This window comes from Topomyia yanbarensis, chromosome 3 (assembly GCF_030247195.1).
Source record: "Topomyia yanbarensis strain Yona2022 chromosome 3, ASM3024719v1, whole genome shotgun sequence".
NCBI classification, from domain to species: domain Eukaryota; kingdom Metazoa; phylum Arthropoda; class Insecta; order Diptera; family Culicidae; genus Topomyia; species Topomyia yanbarensis.
The window spans coordinates 377,207,247-377,226,267 of record NC_080672.1 but is presented as its reverse complement, the minus strand read 5'-3'; the positions used below and the strand labels follow the sequence as shown (position 1 = coordinate 377,226,267).

The 19,021-nt window shown below is 36.9% G+C and overlaps 3 protein-coding genes across 3 annotated transcripts in view; 2 read left to right on the top strand and 1 right to left on the bottom strand.

Annotated features, from left to right (window-relative positions):
• Positions 1-5,449: 5,449 nt before the first annotated feature.
• LOC131694145 (complex III assembly factor LYRM7) lies at positions 5,450-6,151 on the bottom strand. Its single transcript, XM_058982593.1, has 4 exons — positions 6,022-6,151; positions 5,824-5,967; positions 5,674-5,755; positions 5,450-5,610 (listed from the first exon to the last, which is right to left on the bottom strand). Exons 1-4 carry the CDS (start codon positions 6,040-6,042, stop codon positions 5,498-5,500), a joined length of 360 nt encoding a protein of 119 aa, XP_058838576.1. The 5' UTR covers positions 6,043-6,151; the 3' UTR covers positions 5,450-5,497.
• A 2,125-nt stretch (positions 6,152-8,276) lies between these two features.
• LOC131694148 (ATP synthase subunit e, mitochondrial) lies at positions 8,277-9,020 on the top strand. The gene is made up of 3 exons (XM_058982596.1): positions 8,277-8,436; positions 8,627-8,783; positions 8,845-9,020. Exons 1-3 carry the CDS (start codon positions 8,392-8,394, stop codon positions 8,889-8,891), a joined length of 249 nt encoding a protein of 82 aa, XP_058838579.1. The 5' UTR covers positions 8,277-8,391; the 3' UTR covers positions 8,892-9,020.
• Positions 9,021-14,261: 5,241 nt separating this feature from the next.
• The window catches only part of LOC131694138 (protein Lilipod), a 58,194-nt gene continuing 53,434 nt past the window's right edge, over positions 14,262-19,021 (top strand). The window contains exon 1 of the mRNA XM_058982584.1: positions 14,262-14,885. Within this exon, the coding sequence (XP_058838567.1) occupies positions 14,817-14,885 (69 nt within the window). The 5' untranslated portion in view covers positions 14,262-14,816. The remainder of the gene's footprint in view (positions 14,886-19,021) is intronic.

Here is a 19,021-nt window from a genome sequence, read left to right as displayed (position 1 = left end):
GTCTAGTTAGACGATGTATCTAAACTAGTACCCAAATTAGCACTAGTTAGACACAAAAAAATGGGGGACATCACTCGGGACATGTGGCTTTAGGCGTTCACATATGTAGTGAGAACTGTTTGGAATTTTTTGTGTCTAACTAGTGCTAATTTGGGTACTAGTTTAGATACATCGTCTAACTAGACACCCAGATGGTGCTAGTTACTGACGAGATGAATTCGAAACACAAAAAAAAACAAAACTTAATTAAAATTAGGTCTTGTGCCCTTAACGCGCAAAACGGTTTAGTCCAATTTTTATTGCATAATTTTTATACTTGTTTCGACCCCTTAAGGTAGTTTTAAAAGTTTGGAATGAAAAATACTTTCCTTAAAGAAAATATTCCGTAATTAATAAATTTGTGTTAAATGATGTAATTTTTTATCAAACTTTGCATGGACAGGACATATCTACTCGACTAATAATTACATTTTAAATACTCATATATCATCTTATTCCTTATGAAGTGATGAAATGGTTTTGCATAAATCGGAACATTGGAGTAGTTATTACTAACATTTGCACGACTTTTTACGCAATAACTAATGTTGGGGAGACTTGACCACGATTTTATAGGGAGTCTTGACCAAGTGGAAATAAGCTGAAGCAGCTGAAGCTCTAAATTTCTGATATTTGCTGTGCTGTGGTACTTACAGTTAGTGTTAAACACGTCACAAAAAAATCCCACCTCAAACATCAGTCTATATCTTTTAGTACTAGTAAACAAAGTTAGCTGTAATATGGCTGATTTCGTGACGTATAAACATGCAATGTAAGCAGGACAGTTAATCCTTAGAAGGAAATGCATAAAAAATCGAAATATTTGAAATGCAATCCTTTTATATTTTTTACTGCTACTTAAGGATCTCGACAACATGTAAAAATATGAAGACAGCATGTTTTAATTTATTATTTTGATTTTACAAAATTCTCTTGGTCAAGTTTCCCCAGGCCTTGGTCAAGTCTCCCCACGGTGGGGAGACTTCACCAAAAAAACTTGTCTCTGAAAAACTTTTATCACTTTGGAATAGGTAAACCAAAAATTCTGCAAAAAATTATGAATATGCACAATACTGCTGCGCATTAAATTTAAATGAGTGTTGAAGGATTGAAAACATTTTTAGACATTTACGTAGGTGCAACTGAAAACCTGGTCAAGTCTCCCCATGTTCCCCTGAATCGGTACATTCGTAATACCGCAGAGGCTGAAAACTATTGAAATGGTCGCCAAATTACTTTGATTCGCACGTCTAGATCACTGATTGCCAATCAAACATTCTTTGGATATATTGTCCACTATCGACGATTCCGGAAGTCTCGGATTCCGGGCATATTCCACAATTAAAGTCACATCGGTTCTTCGGTGATGACTGAACCGATTTTCTCAAACCAAGCTTCAAATGAAAGGCAACATTTGCAGTTGAGTATTGCGTCTACACCCCCCCCCCCCCCGCGCCGTTGCCCTCACACCTCCCTCCATCATCACTCCTCTCCCCTTGGACCACCCTCACATCCGCATTTTCTTCATCACCCCACCCGTACACCGAAATAAGATGAAGGATTTTTTATGCATCCCCCACTCCCACTCTACTAAATCCCCACCCCCTCCACTTCCAAACCCATTCCACCAACATTTCAAATTATAATCACATGAAGATAACATTGAAGTCATGCTGATTAAGCTAATTAAATATTTGGGGAACCCGTTGTTGCCGGTTGGGGTAAGTTGGTGGAATCCTCTTTGCTCCGTTTCTAATAGACATATACTGCCGTTCTACGCATAATTATCCCATGTATATAGGAAATCCTATAGAACATGGGACAAATATGCTTGTAACGGCAGTATAGCACTACCTCTCATCTTGTACCTCGAGTTATGTAAAACCCATTATCCAATGTGTTTTTGTTAAAAACATTTTGTTTTGTAGAAGTTGTGGGCGATATTGTGTTTTCGAGCATTCCAAGTAAAATATCTAAATTTTAAGTACTTTGTGTTATTGGGTGATTTTCAATCTATTTCCCAATTGATTATATTTTTCGATAGTGCGTAAAAGAGCTTTTAGTATCCGTATAGATATTAAATCTATCCATGAATTAAAGTTATTTAAAGCTTTTTTTGTAAAATATGCGGTTGGGGCAAGTTAGCGGCACTATTTACAGTGCGAATATAGACATAAAATATTTTTATTTTTGGAATTCACTCCAAAGTAAAACTTTGTGTATCTCGGCAATGCAGGGGATATTTACTTCGGCCAACGCCTGAAAAATTTCGAAAATATGCTTTTGGATATGGAATACGCGTCAAAGTAAAATGCCAGGGTATTGAGACTGAAATATATTGGCATTTGTCGGTTAATAACCAATTTTATTGAAAAGACATTCAGCACGTGTGTAATTAAATCGCCATTTTCTGGCGAATTCATACCGGGGCCGGGGTAAATTGGCGGGTTTCCCGCGTCACACATTTTTGTCAATAAAAACAAAGACAATGCAACAAACACTTTGATAAAATGCAGGCATGTTGCCAACAGTCTGCTCTTTCATGCCACATGTTCTATTTTGCAAGATCTATCTACACCAAAGTGGTAAAAAAAGGAAACTGAAAACACCGCAAACTAACCCCGGTCTCCCCCATCCTTTTTTATTTAAAGTGAGTCAGCGTCTACTTTCGTGGTAGTCGTGGGATACGTGCTAAGTGAAATAAGAACGTAATAGGCATTTCCACAATTTTATTGAACAAAACCAGCTAATGAATCATAGTTTGAATAAATGAGAAAAGCGCAATTACACCACTAGGTGGATTGACAGGTTTTTTAGTTAATAATACCAAAACTATTGAAAAAAAAACAGATTTTAGTTTGTGTCTTTTTAAGACAGTAACATATCCAAACCCATTGAGTTCTTGTCGCTCGGTCTCACGAACACTTCTGCAGCTTCCTGGTTGAAAACAATCCCATTTGATTTTGCCGTCTTTGTTTATTATTTTACACCAGCTAGTGATGTAGTGTTTGTGTCATGTGACGTGTACGTACGTGAGCCGTAGAAAAGTCTATGAGACTAGTACGACTTTATAGGTATAGAGTACTTGACAATCTGTAACTGTATTAGTGTGTTCAACGATTTGTTTTCCTCCACCTGTCATAATTTCTGATAGCTGGAAGAAAAATCGAAAAAAGCTTTTCGGTCGGACTATTTGCATGGTGGATCAAACCCAAGCGGTATTGTAGTCTCCGGAATAAGTTTCACGGTGACACAGAGCATTTAAACACTATTATAAAAACTTTAGGCAAGCAATTTAAAACGTTTAAATTGATTGAAAGCTTTACATATGACAGCTGGCGGAAAACAAACCCCCAAGTAGTGTGAGTAAAATCATTTGTATAGAACTCTATAACCTCACCAGATCTACTACTGTTAACTAAATGCACAGACTAACAGACATAACACTATTAGGAAATTCTAATAAAAAAATACCGATTCGACAATTTTCTCAGCACACTAGCTTCACCTTTTATACACGGTCCTAAACAATAATTTTTTGAAGGGTTACCCCTCAAGCTTGGGAACAATTTTACGCTAGTGGTCTATCCCTCGCATTCTTATTCAGATGACAGTGGCGCCCTCATTGCGGTCAAAGCCCCAACTACAAATACATATATTTAAAATGACCATTAAAGCGGGCGAAGCTTTGTTCTCGAGTATTATGTCAGATAGTCTGTGGTAAAGCGTTATTAGTCCAGGACGACAATGCATTATGCTGCTATTACACCGTAGAAATTTACACAATCCCACAATTGGAAATGTATTCATGAATTCAACTTTATCAGAGTATTAAAACAATCCTGTACTAATACATGCTGTTCTTCAAGGATGCATAATTTATATATGGTGTTGGGCGTGAACTAAATTATGCTAATAACCTGAATATATACTTTTTGTTTTTTTTTTCCTTTTATATTTCTATTATTGTAGCCATAGTACTCAAGTGAGAGCAAGGATGTTAAATATACAGATCGGAATCCTACAAGTGGCAGGGTAATAAGAAACAGACCTAAAATCTTACGGACTAATCTTTTGCCTTCTGCTGGCAGGAGTCGAGCTTAGGCAGCATGTCTCACGGCAAAGACACACTTGTCCCTTTTTACCATGAGAACCGACAAAAGAGAAGTCACGTATGATAACCACTGAAAAACTGTCGACGATTCACACCATCAAAAAAAATGCTTCTGTTCATCTCTGCTTTTGGAATGCCGCGGTAGATTTCTATTACGCTATTGAAAAATCCGCAAATCTGCAAAAAATTGGGACAACATACATGTTTTACAAATTTGCGCAAGACTTTCCCTAACACAGACTTCATCTCGACACATTTCATCGCTTGAAATAGAAGGAATGTTTCTGACCGAATGTCTTCATTACCATGTTTACTCTGCTATTACTTTTTACAAAATCTTCCTGAATGTGTTGGCTTTGCGGCTTTCGGTCGCTTGTTCAATTCAGGTGTTCTTTAGGATATGTTTTCTTGTATCTTCATTGTATGTTGATTTATAAATACTAGGTATCGTCATCGTATGATGTACATTAGACGATGATTATACAGTTGTTGCTGATTGTTCAACATAGCATTTAAAAGTGATGCAAATGAACGAAACCATTATTCAGAGACCTCATGTGCTTCTATGCTTCGCGTACCGCTTTAACATCATTGGAGTCGATCGCAGAGCTGTGGAAGTGAAGCCCTGATACTACATTGCGCTACGAAACATAACCTTCTGTTTCGATAGAGTTCGCATTTTCGGCATTGGAAATGAAAAAACCGGTAAACACCAGTATTTTGAGGAAAAAAAGAATAAGAAAAACAAGTGGTATTCACAACGCGGTCATATTAAAGGGGGAAGTATTCACCATTTGAGGGCCATTGATACGTGTCGCATGCCAGAACTCCCAATTTGCTATATCTGTGCAGTCTTACTCTGACTGTTGGTAACACATATAGGAAGTATACCTTCTGATGCTTTCAAAAGCGTTGTATCATATAGGACCTTCGCTGATCATGGGTAGTGATGTGAGTGCTCATCACATCATTTGGAGCAGTTCAGATATCAATCTGAGAGGCTCTGAGCTGATGGAGTATACAAATAGTACAAATCTACATATTCCCACTTTTGCGAGGTCCGATTATCCTGAAGGCATGGTGAGAAATAGCTGTTAGATTTATTACCAAAGTTGATCGCTCTATGAAGAAGCAGATTGTTAGGCCTGGCAACTTAAGCTCATTACTCCTAAAATTTTGGATCGGATAGTCGATCATCACATCGAGAACATTAACATAGTTGAGTATTCGAACTAAGACGTATATCTCTAAAACCGTTACTGCAACATTAATTTCTTGCCCAAATAATTCATCTCATTTAAATGACTAGGATTTATTTACACTTCAAATTATTTTATGTTTTAACTACGTTTTACTTTTTCTATCTCCGCATTTTTTACTTCTTGGAGGTGGTAGTTCTGCATTTGGATCAAACATGACATTGTCCAGTTTCTTCGTATCGTCAGTGATTATGGCGTCTAAAAACATAACAAATATTTTAAACAAAATATACGAGATAAATTTTTAATTCTTATACTGACGGTAGACATTTTTCTCGATTTGAACGGCTTGTACTACGGAGCTACGAAGTTCGATATCTACGTCTTTAGCTATATTAATTTTCTGAAATGGGCAAACAGCAATTTAAACCTTATTATCAAACTTACGTGATATGGAAAAAGTAAACTCACCTCTTTGATATCTTTCTCGTCGGATAGATCTTTATTTTTCAAAAATTCGTCTCGGATTCTTTGCCGTGCAGCCTCAATGGTTGTTCGATCGCCGGCAAACACTTTGTCCTTGGTGCGCTGAAGAGTTTTGAACCACATCAACGCCTGAAATGGTGGCCAGGTTTAGTTTAGAAAACGACATATATTTTTTAATTCTACCTCCCGTCGTAGTGTGCTCATTATTGCAGGATTTGAAAACTAGGAAACTAATCTCACGGTGCTTACAAAATATGAATTTAACTTCCGATAATTTGAGATGTTTTGGTTTTTACATTGTTTTGTTATTGCATAACTGTCAAAAGTAATCTCAGAAAGCAAGCGGGCTAACATAGGGCAAAGCTACCAATTGTATTGTACAGATTTTTAGTGCAAATACTGAATTATTATAATTTTTTTAAACATATTAATCAGAATTCATTAAGAAAAAGGCAACTTTTTGACGGACCCTTCCCCCAGCCATTTTCAAATGAATTATGCTGTTTTCGGTTTTAGAATCGAGTCGCCCTAGGTTCGCTCTAATGTTTACAATATCAATACAAAAGTGACAGTTCCGAGCGAACCTAGAGCAACTCTGATCTAAAAACGAAATCAGCATTAGAAGAATGAATTGAATAAGAACGTAAGTAATATAGAAAGAAACTAGTCTCAAAAATAACGCAGTAACGTGATGTAGCTATGAGACCATTTTCGTAAAACAATTACAATTGCAATTTTCGTAAAAGTTAATAAAGTGTTGATTTGAGCCTTTAAGTGTTTAAAATAATCATTTATAAATAATTAAAAATATATATAGTATTTTAGTTCAGAACCGATATTCTGCTTCGATTTATGATCGACAATATGAAGTTCAAGAATTTATGTGGTTTGCCAGCCAATAGTCGGGGGTACTTTCTGGAAAACCTCCTCTTTCCCCGTTATATTCCGCACCACAATAAATAGATGTTTCAGCATCCAATGAAGGTTTTCGTTGGACCACGCCAAACAGACGTTCGCAGATTCCTATTATATTTGTCTTGTGCACACTTCATTGAGCTATTGATATCTCGGTAAAATAATATATACTTACTGAATTGCATCAAAATATCTTCCGAGTCTCAGCAAACAATATTATATCTATTACAGGAGACAGGGATATTGTCAATAAAAATATTGGCAAAACTGTTTCAATAAGCGAACCCTACATGATGCAAGAATATTGTCGATAAAAATGTTTACAAAACTACTTCAATATGTCAATCCCATTTGATTTCTACATGAACAATATTTTCAAGATGCCCTTGCACAATGAATATATTGATCAATAATCGATTTATTGACAATATTTCTGCTCGTGTAGGGTCCTCTATACGTCAACCCCATTTGAATTCGATAGAATCAATATTTTCAAAATGACCTTAACCATCAATATGTAGATCAATATTAGGTTTATTGACAATATTCTGGTTGCAGTTGAAAATCGAAATAGTGAACTTGCGCCTTTTGGTTTTTCTCCTCTTTTCAGCGTACGCAACTGAAGCGCAACTGGTGTAGACTATGCGCAACTTGATTCTCTAAAGCGGACCCTACACCTACAGAAATATTGTCAATAAATCGATTATTGATCAATATATTGATCGTGTAAGGGTATCTTGAAAATATTGATCATGTGGAAATCAAATGGGATTGACGTATTGAAACAGTCTTGACAATACTTTTATTGACAATATTCTCGTCCCGTGTAGGGTCCGCTTAACATGTACACATGATGCACATTAGTTGCCCACTAGGGTGACAGATAAAAATGACCCCCATCGGCCCACCCCTGAGTCGATTCCTAGTCCCACCAGGAGTGTCTGCTCCAAATTTGAGCCAAATCGTCTAGCTATCGGACCAACGTTCCTGAAATTCGTATGGGATTTTTCGACAATTTACATGGAGAAAACCCACTTTCGCACATTTTCCCCGCTAGGTGGCACTTCGAATGATTCATAAAAGATTATACGGTGGTTGTATCCGTTCTCATCAACTTTCTTCCAAAAACTGAAGCTTGATAATCTGTCACCGCAACCACGGCCTGCTCATCTATGATCGTTCATAATATTTGATTCCATAACATCTATAAAATTACAGGACGCAGATTAAGGAAATTTTTGTATGGAATGCTACAAGTATGCTACAAAGCATACAGATCAATATGTTATTATTATATTTATTTTTTTCTACTCGCCTATCTGCTATATACACCCCAACAAGCGATTCCAAAATAGATTTCTAAAAAAACAAATTATTCGGAGTAATTACCAAAGATGGTAACTCAGTATTCAGAAAATGGGTAATCAAGTTTTGCAATTTTTTGAGTGAAATTCATTTTGGTTACTTTCGATAATCGGGATATGGCGGGATTCGATTTACTACACCGTCCACTCCCCCGTCACATGAAAAAGTCACATCTGTCAATCTGTTCGCCGTGCTTCTTGCAGTGTGGGAATTCTGGATACATAAAATAATTTACAGAATTTCTCGTAAATTTCCTTAATTTTCACTAGTAAAATGGCAGATTTGGGCGCTCCTGTACGCGTATCTCCACTGATCAAGGTAAGAGTATGACCATTTTTACTTATTTCGCTACACAACGGTGAAATATGGTATCTGGCCAGCATTATGTAATGTTGGCTCATTAATCTCAATTCTGGAACACTTTTCGATGGAACCCTTCAACCAACAGGTCCATTCAGATTATTAAAATGAACACCCTAGTTCTAATGTAACGTTCTTTTCGATGCAGTTCGGACGCTGGTCCTTCCTGGCCGTTGGGGTCGCGTACGGTGCCTACCATCAGCAGCGCTTGGCCAAGCGGGAAGTCGGCATCCGGGAAATTGAAGCCCAACAGAAGGCCATCCGAGACGCTAAACTGGCCGAGGAGAAGAAACGTAGCTCAGAAGGTACGCTTTAGGGTTAGCTTATCATTGGAACAACATTAACTTTTTTATTGTGTTCTTTCAGCCGAAAACAAAGCTTTGGCCGAATTGTCTGGCCCGGCGAAGAAGTGAGCAGTTGAATAGTTTGCTTAGTCCTTTCTTTTTTAATTCTAACAAATTAATCAGTTGTAAATTATTCGGTCGTTCTACCAAGATCCAAAAGTCGTACATCATGGAATAAAGAAATTTTTGGTGACCATATTTTTAGTCAAATCTGGGAGAAAGTTGATCAGCTATCTTGAATGAAAGACATCATAAAATCACTAGTATTTATTGGGCCTTTAAGGTTCAAGTTACCTTTTTTGAGAAGGTGTTAGATTTGAACGCTGTGTAGTATGGGTGGGAAAAATTGTTTTCAGCTTTGCCACCAGATTATCCATTTAAATCTTTTCAAAACTCTAAAAGAAGAATATCAACCGATTTATTAGATCACAACGATTCAAATCATACAAAATAGCTGCTGGAAAAATTGTCACACTACCACACCGTGCTGGGGTACGCAACACAACTGCGCAATGAAAAAATCACAGCCACTTTTTCAAAAGCTCCATTCAGCTAAGCCGATGGTTTTTCCAGCAGATATTTTGCATGAATTGATTCGTGATGATCTAATAAATCGACTGATATTCTTCTTTTAGAGTTTTGAAAAGGATTAAATGGATAATCTGGCGGCAAAACTGAACACAATTTTTCTTACGCACACTACCAAGCCTTGGGGTAACTTGAGCCTTAACCTCGATGGGTCATTCACCCTTACAAAAGAGATTATAGCTACTAGAGGTCGCAGTTCGCTGTTAATTAGGCAATCCATGTGACGTTTCTGATCAGCTGATTATTTCTTGTTTACTAGTTTCTGACGTTACTCCGAGGGGTGTGACGACCGAAAATATCGTTGATACGGTCCAACATCAAACGAATCGGACTAACGAAAGATGCTTGTCGGACGAGTTTTACTGTTCGCAGGAGTAGTTGACAGAACCCACCGCTGAATTGTCAAACAAACGTCTAATGGATTGCCTAATACGGATAATTTATCATCTCGCTCTTACATATTCTAGGCCCATTAGTTTAACGCATATTGCCCCCTAAGAGTTGCCCCAGGTACACACATGTCAAAGTAATGGGATACAATATGGTAGAGCGAGACCCCATGTTTCAGTCTGTGAATACATGGAGACAGTAGCGCTTTGCTCGCTCTAGTAGTTATAATCTCTTTTGCCCTCCCGGATAGAATTTTACAATGGCATTTACCCTACAAACAATCATAAAACAATAAATATTATTGTTATTACTGTTTCAACATTGTTCGATGTCAAGTTCTCACAGTAGATTTACAATAAAATTTCATGTAACAATAAATTTCACTGTTCAGCAAAAACTGATACAGTGCATTCACATTAAATTTTACTGTTTTCGAGAAAAAAAATGTATGGAGAAAAATTGATTTTTTAAATGTTAAGATACATAAGTCTATTTTACATTGAAATTTACTGTAAAAATGTTAAAGTTTATTGTCTTTGTATTGTAGCATAGCACTAAAACTTACTGTAAATTATTGTAAAATTACTGTACTGTCACAGTGAAAATCATGGTTTTGTTACTGTACATTTCTATTCGGGCTAACATCAGTAGTAGTTCCACTGAAAGAAAGCGATAGACAAGACGCTGGGGGAGGACGGACGTATGATTATTCCAACTGCATTGGCTAATGCTATTAGCAGTGCATTCTTCGAGGTTATTCATCTACAAGATTTCTCCCAATTCAAAGCAATATGGATGCCTTCTCCACCTTACCAAAAAATTCTGGGAAATGGTTATTGTAGCGTTGACATTAGTGCTGGTTGCCATCTGCTGATGCCAGCATGCTGGAAACCAGCATGCTACCAGCAAAATGTAAACGTATGCCATCTGCTGGTACCAGCTGCTGACAAGCCTTGACATTATTGCCCAGTTTACATTATAAACACTCATAGTAATAGACTCGCGGATGTAAAAACCGCAAAACTGGCAACTAGAAAAACAAGCATGTTAAACTGGCATCACCCAAAAATGTGCAAGCTCGAACGTGCTCGACTGTATTCGATCATCTGTTTTTATCAAAATAATTTTTCAAGTGGTTCAATATATGAATCAAAAGAGAAGTTCTATGTTTGATACTGAGCAACAAGAAATTGAGAAAAGAAAGAAAAAATCCAATTTCTTCAGAAACACAAAATTGATGAAAAAGAGCATAAGTAAAATGCTTTTTATGTAGTTATATTGAACACAATAAATATCTTTCTAAATAACATTGTGAAATACTAATACGAACACGAAAAGTGAAGCCTACTGTGAATAACAAAATATATTTTTTTAAATATAATCGCAATACTTGTTCTGCTTGTTTGCATTGAGTGACGTCATGCTCGTTTGGCTCCGGATTTTGACAGTTCGTTTGGCTCGATAAAAGTACCTTCGCTGGTCTATTACTATGAGTGTCTATAGTTTACATTAGTGCTGGTTGCCATCCGCTGGTGTCAGCATGCTGGCAACCAGCATGCTAGCAGCATAATGTCAACGCTTGTCAGCAGCTGGTACCAGCATAATGTCAACGCTTGTCAGCAGCTGGTAGCGTACTGGTTGCCAGTATGCTGGCACCAGCAGATGGCAACCAGCACTAATGTAAACGCTTGCCAGCAGCTGGCACCAGCAGATGGCATGCGTTTACATTATGCTGGTAGCATGCTGGTTGCCAGCATACTGGCATCAGCAGATGGCAACTAGCACTAATGTCAACGCTACATAATGTAAACTGGGCATATATGTGGGGATTGAACTTCTGCACGGATACGAAAAACTACCAAAAGTTGAGCTCTTTTGACTCAATCTCGGGGTATCGTGGAATAAGGTAAAATTAGCTAAACCGTGTTGAAGGTAGTTTCCCTTTAACCACGGCAAAAACCACAACTCAACTGAGTATAAAAAAACCTGTCAACCACAATTGACAGGTTTTTTTATACTCAACCTTGAGTTAAATATGCCTTAATTTAAGTTGAATTTACCTAATTTTGAGTATACTTCAAACAACTCAAAAGTACCTTATTCCATGGAAGGCCTCGACTGAGTCGAATCTCTGTATGTTTTTGACAACACTAATAAGTGCGAAAGCGACGCAAGACTCAAAACTACCTATATTTAAGTTAGAAGAACTTATTCTTCGGGTTGTTTTATTTTTCCGTGTGGGCATTAGTTCATTCCGGGTAAAGCTTTTCTGGAAAAGCGTACATGCTGGAATATTGTTTTCTAGGAATTGGTGCTTTTGAGGAAATGGTTTTCAGGAGAAAAAACTTCGGTGTTTTAGTTTCTGGGTAATATACATATATTCCTTGTTTTGGCGTGTCATGTTTTGCCTTTTTTTTAATGTTTTAGGAACGTGTCCTATGGGAAATAAACAGAGAGAGGATGAGCGAAACGGTGACAAGTAGAATCATGTAAATGTTAGGAAACGTCAAAAAACAATAATTCAAACTGGAATGTTCATAGAAATGCGTTATCTTTCGATAAAAAATAAGAAAACGGGGGGCTAGGTCTGACGAGAAAGGTCTATTCACTTGTTATCTAATTTTAGCTCCAGTGGATCATGTTCAGATTTGTGATATTATCACTGTATGCTTCCCATTAGCTATCTCAGTCACCGCCAGACTTATAGGGAATGATTTTCAGAGAATGTCGTAGAACCCTCGAAAACATTATTAATCCAATAAATTCGCGTTCCACAGCTCTACTCATAGCAACTTGTTTTAGTACCATAGCTGCATTGGAATGTACCAAAAACAGATTATGGCCGCAATGCTGTTATGTAAATTTGTTTCAAAATGACAAGTCGTCGGATAATAGGGAACTTTAATTTGGAAAAATTGTCAGTTTTTCATATGTACTGATAGCGGGTGTTCTTATGAATACACTCACATCATTTTTAAACCTTAATTATTCTTTTCTGATTTTTAAATCAAGAAAAAACAAAATTAAATTCAGCCAGCAAACTGACAGTTGTCCTACTAAATGACGTATCTGCAAATAACTCGTTCGCCTCATTGTTAACCGGGACAACACCCCACACAGCATGAACTGGTACTTTTGCAATCCGATAGCAGCCTTCCATCCAAAATTTTATCTGCAAGCTATGGTAGATCTGATGAGGCAGCCTATAGAATCGTGTAAGTAGCATGGGTTTGGATGTGATATTGTCCTAAAAGGAAACAAACTAATTTTTTTTTTCAATAGTTTCAGGTTTAAAAATAGAAAAAAAAATTGAGATATTAACTCACGGTGCCAATCTGCATCAGAAAATGTCTTAACCCGCACACCCCTAAAGATCCCTATTTGGACATCGTAGGATTTAAGAGCCTAACGACCTGTTCAGTGTATCATCCAAACAATAAGTGGAATCGTTGCACTATATGGGTTATAATTCGCGTATAATTTAATAGGATGACCCGATAGGGTAAACACACGGGACGCCCCTCTTAATCCATTTTTGTTATTATTAGTGATGTCTTTTTTACTCGATTAACGCAAATAATCGATTAATTTCCAAAATAATCGAAAAATCAATAATCGTTTACAAGCTTTCGGTATAATCGAGCAAATCGAGTAGCTGCTATCAATTAATCGAGAGCATAATTAATGAAGGGTGGCATTGAAAATGAAGGTCGCAGAGCAAAAACAATATGACCAGACTTCTCCAAATTTTTCAAAATATGTCGAGCGACCTTTTTTTTTTGGTTGACAAATTAGGATTTACTAAGTAATCGATTATTGATTTTAATAAATTATCTTGTTCGATTAATCGAATGAATTCCATATTAAATTTGCAAAAGGGCGAATAAGATTTGTAAACAAACTTATTTTGATGGTTTCTCTTAATTTACAATTTCGAAGCAGAAAACAATTGAAATTACTTCTACGAAGGGTAAAAATTTACATAACCGCATATTTTTCATGAAATTCCACTCTGCAGCAGACTAATGAGCGAAACAAGTTTGTTTACAAAAAACAATTTCGCCCTTTTGACGAATTAATATTGAATTAATCATGCTCCCAAAAATTACTCGATTAAAGGATAATCGATTATTTGCACACATCACTACCCACTGAGACGTCCAAAAAATTGTTTCAAAATCGTTCAACACGGGTCCAACGATGGACGTTCGTTGAACGGTTATTTGGACGATGTCAACGTCCTTCATTGAACGATTTTGAAACCAACCGTTCTTAGAGGGTAGTTATTGTTTAGCTCTAGTTTAGGCCCACCCATTTATACCATCATTGCACAGAGACAGCTGTCAAATAACGACCGTTGGATTTTTCTCTCTTCCCCGCCAGGAGCTTGTGACATATTCGAGAGAGGGAGAGTATATACGAACGCCATCAAACGTCCCGCACACCGACAAAGCAAGCGTCGTTCCGCACTCAGCACCAGCTGCACATCAAGTTTACCTCACAGCCAGCAGTTTAGTGTTTACTCCGTCGTGGCTAAAATCGATTGCTGTTTTGTCTTGTTGTGTGTGCAGTAAAACGTACTTAAATCTATTGTCAGATTGAATCAATTTTAATACAATTCGTCGCATATCACAATTATTAAAAGCATCGCAGTAATGATAGTGTGAAAATTCTGAATGCAGTTTAGTGCGTTTCAAATTTAGTGCTGGTCAAATTAATGCTCTCGGGTAGTAAGCCAAGGAAGAGTAGGCAAAGCCACAGAAGAGCAAATATTTTGGGTGCCTGAAATATTTGGAGTGAAAGTGTAGTGCAGAAATAATACACAGGCGTGCATATAATCCTTGCCTGTTCCGTCGTTGCTGGGAAGAGAAAGGCACCAGTTACAACATTATGTGAATTTACAGCGAAAGTAGATTCAGTGGAAAATAATTCATTGCAAGTGCCGAACCGAAAGGAGCCACAATTTTTCTCGACACAAACCACCCGGCAGCCTCGTTGTTTCTCCCGGTTGCCGAAATGGATGAGGAGGAGGAAGTAGCCGACATTCGGGAGCAGATATTTCACAATACGGTTCGGGAGCATATCGTAAGTTTCGATTTTCTGCGCGATGCATTCAAATCACATCAATCCAATTCAGCACACGGTGTGTGTGTGTAGAGATAGAGGGGTCGTTTATCGCTTAAAATAGGTTACCGGGTCTTGGTAGTGTTACCATTGCGATTTCTCCCCTTTGGCTCTTCGTTTGTTTCACCACGGTGCATAATTCCTAATAGAATGCATTTGTATCGACCTATTTGGAATTCTTTCAGATTTACGCAAGCTGTCATTATTATTCAGTAACTTGGTTGAAGAAAGCATCAACAGTTATAGCATGGACTTGTCCTCGTTTTGTTTTACTCACGAAGAATAGTAAAACGTTCCAAAACTTGTCATTACCTGGGTCATTATCTAACATTTTTTTCATTCGTGAAAAAATTCAAAGATTGGATTTGTTAAACTTGTTCCTCTTTTCAGAAGTAGAATATATTATAGTCATTAACGAACAATCCAGGTAATTCGAATCATGACCGAAATGATTTTAGGTTTCAAAGAGTGAAAAATTAATACGGTACAAAATATGTCATAATTACAGTGAATGCACGTTTTGCATGCCTCCGATTTTGTTAGGAAACAACTCAAATAAAAATGCGTCTTATCTTTGGTCCTATCGTTTAAATGCGCGATTAAAGCAGTGCAATGAACACAAATACATAACTCAATATAATTTTCATCAAAGCAACCGTTAGTTGACAAAGCAAGTCAAAATCGATTGAATCCTTACTTGACCTTATCTAGAATTAATTAAATATAATGTTATATAAATATATGTTCAAACATCAATTCAATGCATGCACGACATTGAAGGAAATCATTTTATCGTCAGGTGCTTGTTCTGGATATTGCACGCGACTAGACTCTGATGCGTAATAAGGGTCGCATTGTTATTCGATTCTCCCCAGCCCGCTGGCATGCGTTCAAGCAACCCATCCCTATAACCACTCATTGCTGTGCACTATACATAATTACATACGGAAAGCGTCTGCCTAGAGTTGCTGTTCAGCTCAGATCAACTTACGAGTACACTAGTATCGTTCTATAGACTACCGTGTATACGAATGCGGCAATGGTGACAGCACAATCGGCATAATAGCTTGAACGACCTGTAATCAAGTTTTGTTTCATGGTTTGCCCCAGCAAAACGCGGCCACAGCTGCAGCCTCTGCCGGAGATGAGATCTAGTTTGTGGTTAATGCATATAGTTTATGGGAAGTACTTGTATTTGTTATTCTCGTACATGTATTCCTATACCCGCACTTATCTAGCGTTTTATTGTTACAAACCAAGTGGCCCAAATACTGTGCCATACTAACAGATAAGCGCGGAGGCAACCAATTACGGATACGTGTCCATTCGGGACTGGGCGTAACGATCGGTGTTGCTTTCGAAGTGCATCTCGAGAAGGGGCAATGAATTAAAGTAACGCACGTGAAGATAAGCATCGGGTTGCGGGTGTTCTTTTTCTTATCGAGTACTTTGTGTTGCAATGTTTAATCTGAACCCAAGCAGATTACATTTAAGACTTGAACTAGCACTGATAATATTGTTCGAAATGAGTACAGTAGGATTCCGTTTTTGGCAACATTTTTTTTCAGTTGCCAAAACTGGAACCGTGCCAAAAATAGAACCTTAAAAAGCTTTTATTTTGATTTTATGACATCATAGATATTACAAGAACAATAATTATATAAGAATGTGTGAAATGGAATGTAATTATAGAAAAATCAGTTAATTTAATTTTATTTGCTTTGCCCGCTCGCATAAAATATAGTAAATATGACTCTCATGTTTGGAAATAAAGTAAAAAAATATCAATTGTAACAATAAAATGTATATTGAGCATTTTTGTATATATTTACTATGTACAACAACAATGTGCCAAAAACAGAACTTTTTTGTTGTCAAAAATGGAGCATGCCAAAAACGGAATCTTACTGTTTAATATCTGTGCGATTATACTTGAATGGTGTAATGAATTTCTGAGGTTCAGGAATTAATGGTTGTGTACGAAAATATCATTTAGATAGCCGGGATTTTTTTTTTCATCTGTATGATGTTCTTTGTCGTTTAATTTCGTTTTCAAATATTTTAAATAACAAATAAAGATACGAAACGCCAACACGCATGACTCAGTTGACGTTTAAAACGGCTCAAGTAACTAGTGTTAACAGTCATTGATGTCACATTTTATAACTGATCATTGTTGCATTCTAAATTCATTAATTACTTAAACTACAAAATGCAAACAAAAAGTACCGCAAAGCGGAGAGTTGGGAATTGGGACTTATACGAGCTATAACTACATGAAACAAATACAGCCTATTAATGTTTGCACTACAACGTCTGAATACAATAACTGGCAAAAGCGATTTGTAGAATATTTCTTCGTTATTCATCTTCGTTTCGAAAATATTGGGGAACGCGTAAAAGGTATTGCAGACTCGATTATCCGGGGATTCGATTATCCGAGAAAAATGATTCGATTATCCGGGTGTCATTGCAGTCAACAACACTTTTTTCGGGGGTCTAGGGTTATTCTTCTCACAATTTTTGGCCCACCTCAAAAATAGCTTATATATGGGTTATTCCGCACAAAGTGACCAAAAACACCACTGGAACACTCCTAATTTCAACAAATTGTTTTAAAAATTATTGTTCTTCGGATTATAAATTATCTCTCTGATTGGTTCTACTGTAAACAACACTAGAACCAATCAGAGAGATGATTTTTGAAGGATTTGTACAATGAATCTGGAAAAATGCTAGTTTTTGCGGCAGAGTTGCCAAATATGCAAACTTTTAAGTTTTAAACTTAAAGTGCATTTTTCTCGTTATACACATATAGGTTACTGCAGGCCTTTTTTACCTATAAATTGTGATTATACTTACTCGGTCGGTTTCTGGCACTCTCTTGGAATAATGGTGACATACTTTTCAGGATTTTGCTTGAATTCCTTCTATGATCCTGATCGAAGTTTTCTTAGCATTCCTATGGAATCTATTTCAAAATTTCGATTGAATCCTTATCCGCATTTCTATGGTTTTATCTCTGAACTATCGTAAACCGGGATGACTTTGATAACCTGCATGTTCACCCACATTAGGGGCCATACACAAATGACGTAGCTTTTTTCTGGCGATTTTCGACCCCTCCCTCCCCCCTTGTAGCATTTGGTCACAAAATTCTAACCTCCCCCTTGTAAATGACGTAGGATATCTCTAACCCCCCCCCCCCCCCCCACGCAACGTGACCGGGAGATGAAAAAATTACATATGTTTTTCAATTCTTTTAAATATATGTCCTTACAAAATGTTTGACGACTTTTATCAACATTTTCATTATAACAGCAAATTGCCTACAAAAGAAGCCCATGTCATGACAAATATAGTGTGGATAGTTTTGTTTAGAATTTTACATGTCATAAAGCCTGAAGAAAAGTTCACAATCCGGCAGCTGCCAACGATTTTAGGAAGCATAAGCTCAACTAAATTACTAAATTTTCTTTGATTGAATCCGAAAGAAAATTTAATTCTACTACCAAAATAAGTCTACTAGTTAGCAATATTAGCTAACTAATGTGGAAATTTAAATCCGCATGAAAAATCTATCCTTTTCTTTGCGAGCCTGCCATTCCGCGAACAGTAAAATTTACAAAATGAAAAACCGCGTGAAAATCAACTTAGGAATGGAGTAACATTAAATTGTCTTCTCTAATTAATGGGTTTTGATGCCCGCCAAAAAATATAAACTTAATGCTACGTCGCACAACTTCTGACCCTACCCTCCCCCTCGTCACACTTCGTCACAAATTTGGTGTACTCCCCCTACCCCCTAAAATGCTACGTCATTTATGCATGACCCCTTAAATTATTGATGTCAATGTTTTTCATTATTTGAATGAACTATGTTTAAACTAATTCTGGAAAGATACTCATTGTTAAATAGATGTTAATTGGTATTATACAAAGTATTTCAATATGCTGTAAAATTCGAGTAAGCAAAATCCGTATAATTTGTATCCAACTAGAATAAAAGATTCTGAAAACCTTCAAAACTGCTAAAATTGTATTGAGTGCTTTATCAATGTACAAAAAGTTTCATCCATTTTTACACGTTGGACTAT

What these genes read in the sequence shown, in the direction of transcription:
- LOC131694145 (XM_058982593.1), bottom strand. Translation starts at nt 6,042, where the DNA reads ATGAGCACACTACGACGGGAG. An exon ending in TGAGCACACTACGACGGGAG is followed by an intron (nt 5,968 to 6,021) that starts GTAGAATTAAAA and finishes CCACCATTTCAG; the next exon opens with GCGTTGATGTGGTTCAAAAC. An exon ending in ACGAGAAAGATATCAAAGAG is followed by an intron (nt 5,756 to 5,823) that starts GTGAGTTTACTT and finishes TGCCCATTTCAG; the next exon opens with AAAATTAATATAGCTAAAGA.
- LOC131694148 (XM_058982596.1), top strand. Translation starts at nt 8,392, where the DNA reads ATGGCAGATTTGGGCGCTCCTGTACGCGTATCTCCACTGATCAAG. An exon ending in GCGTATCTCCACTGATCAAG is followed by an intron (nt 8,437 to 8,626) that starts GTAAGAGTATGA and finishes TTTTCGATGCAG; the next exon opens with TTCGGACGCTGGTCCTTCCT. An exon ending in GAAGAAACGTAGCTCAGAAG is followed by an intron (nt 8,784 to 8,844) that starts GTACGCTTTAGG and finishes GTGTTCTTTCAG; the next exon opens with CCGAAAACAAAGCTTTGGCC.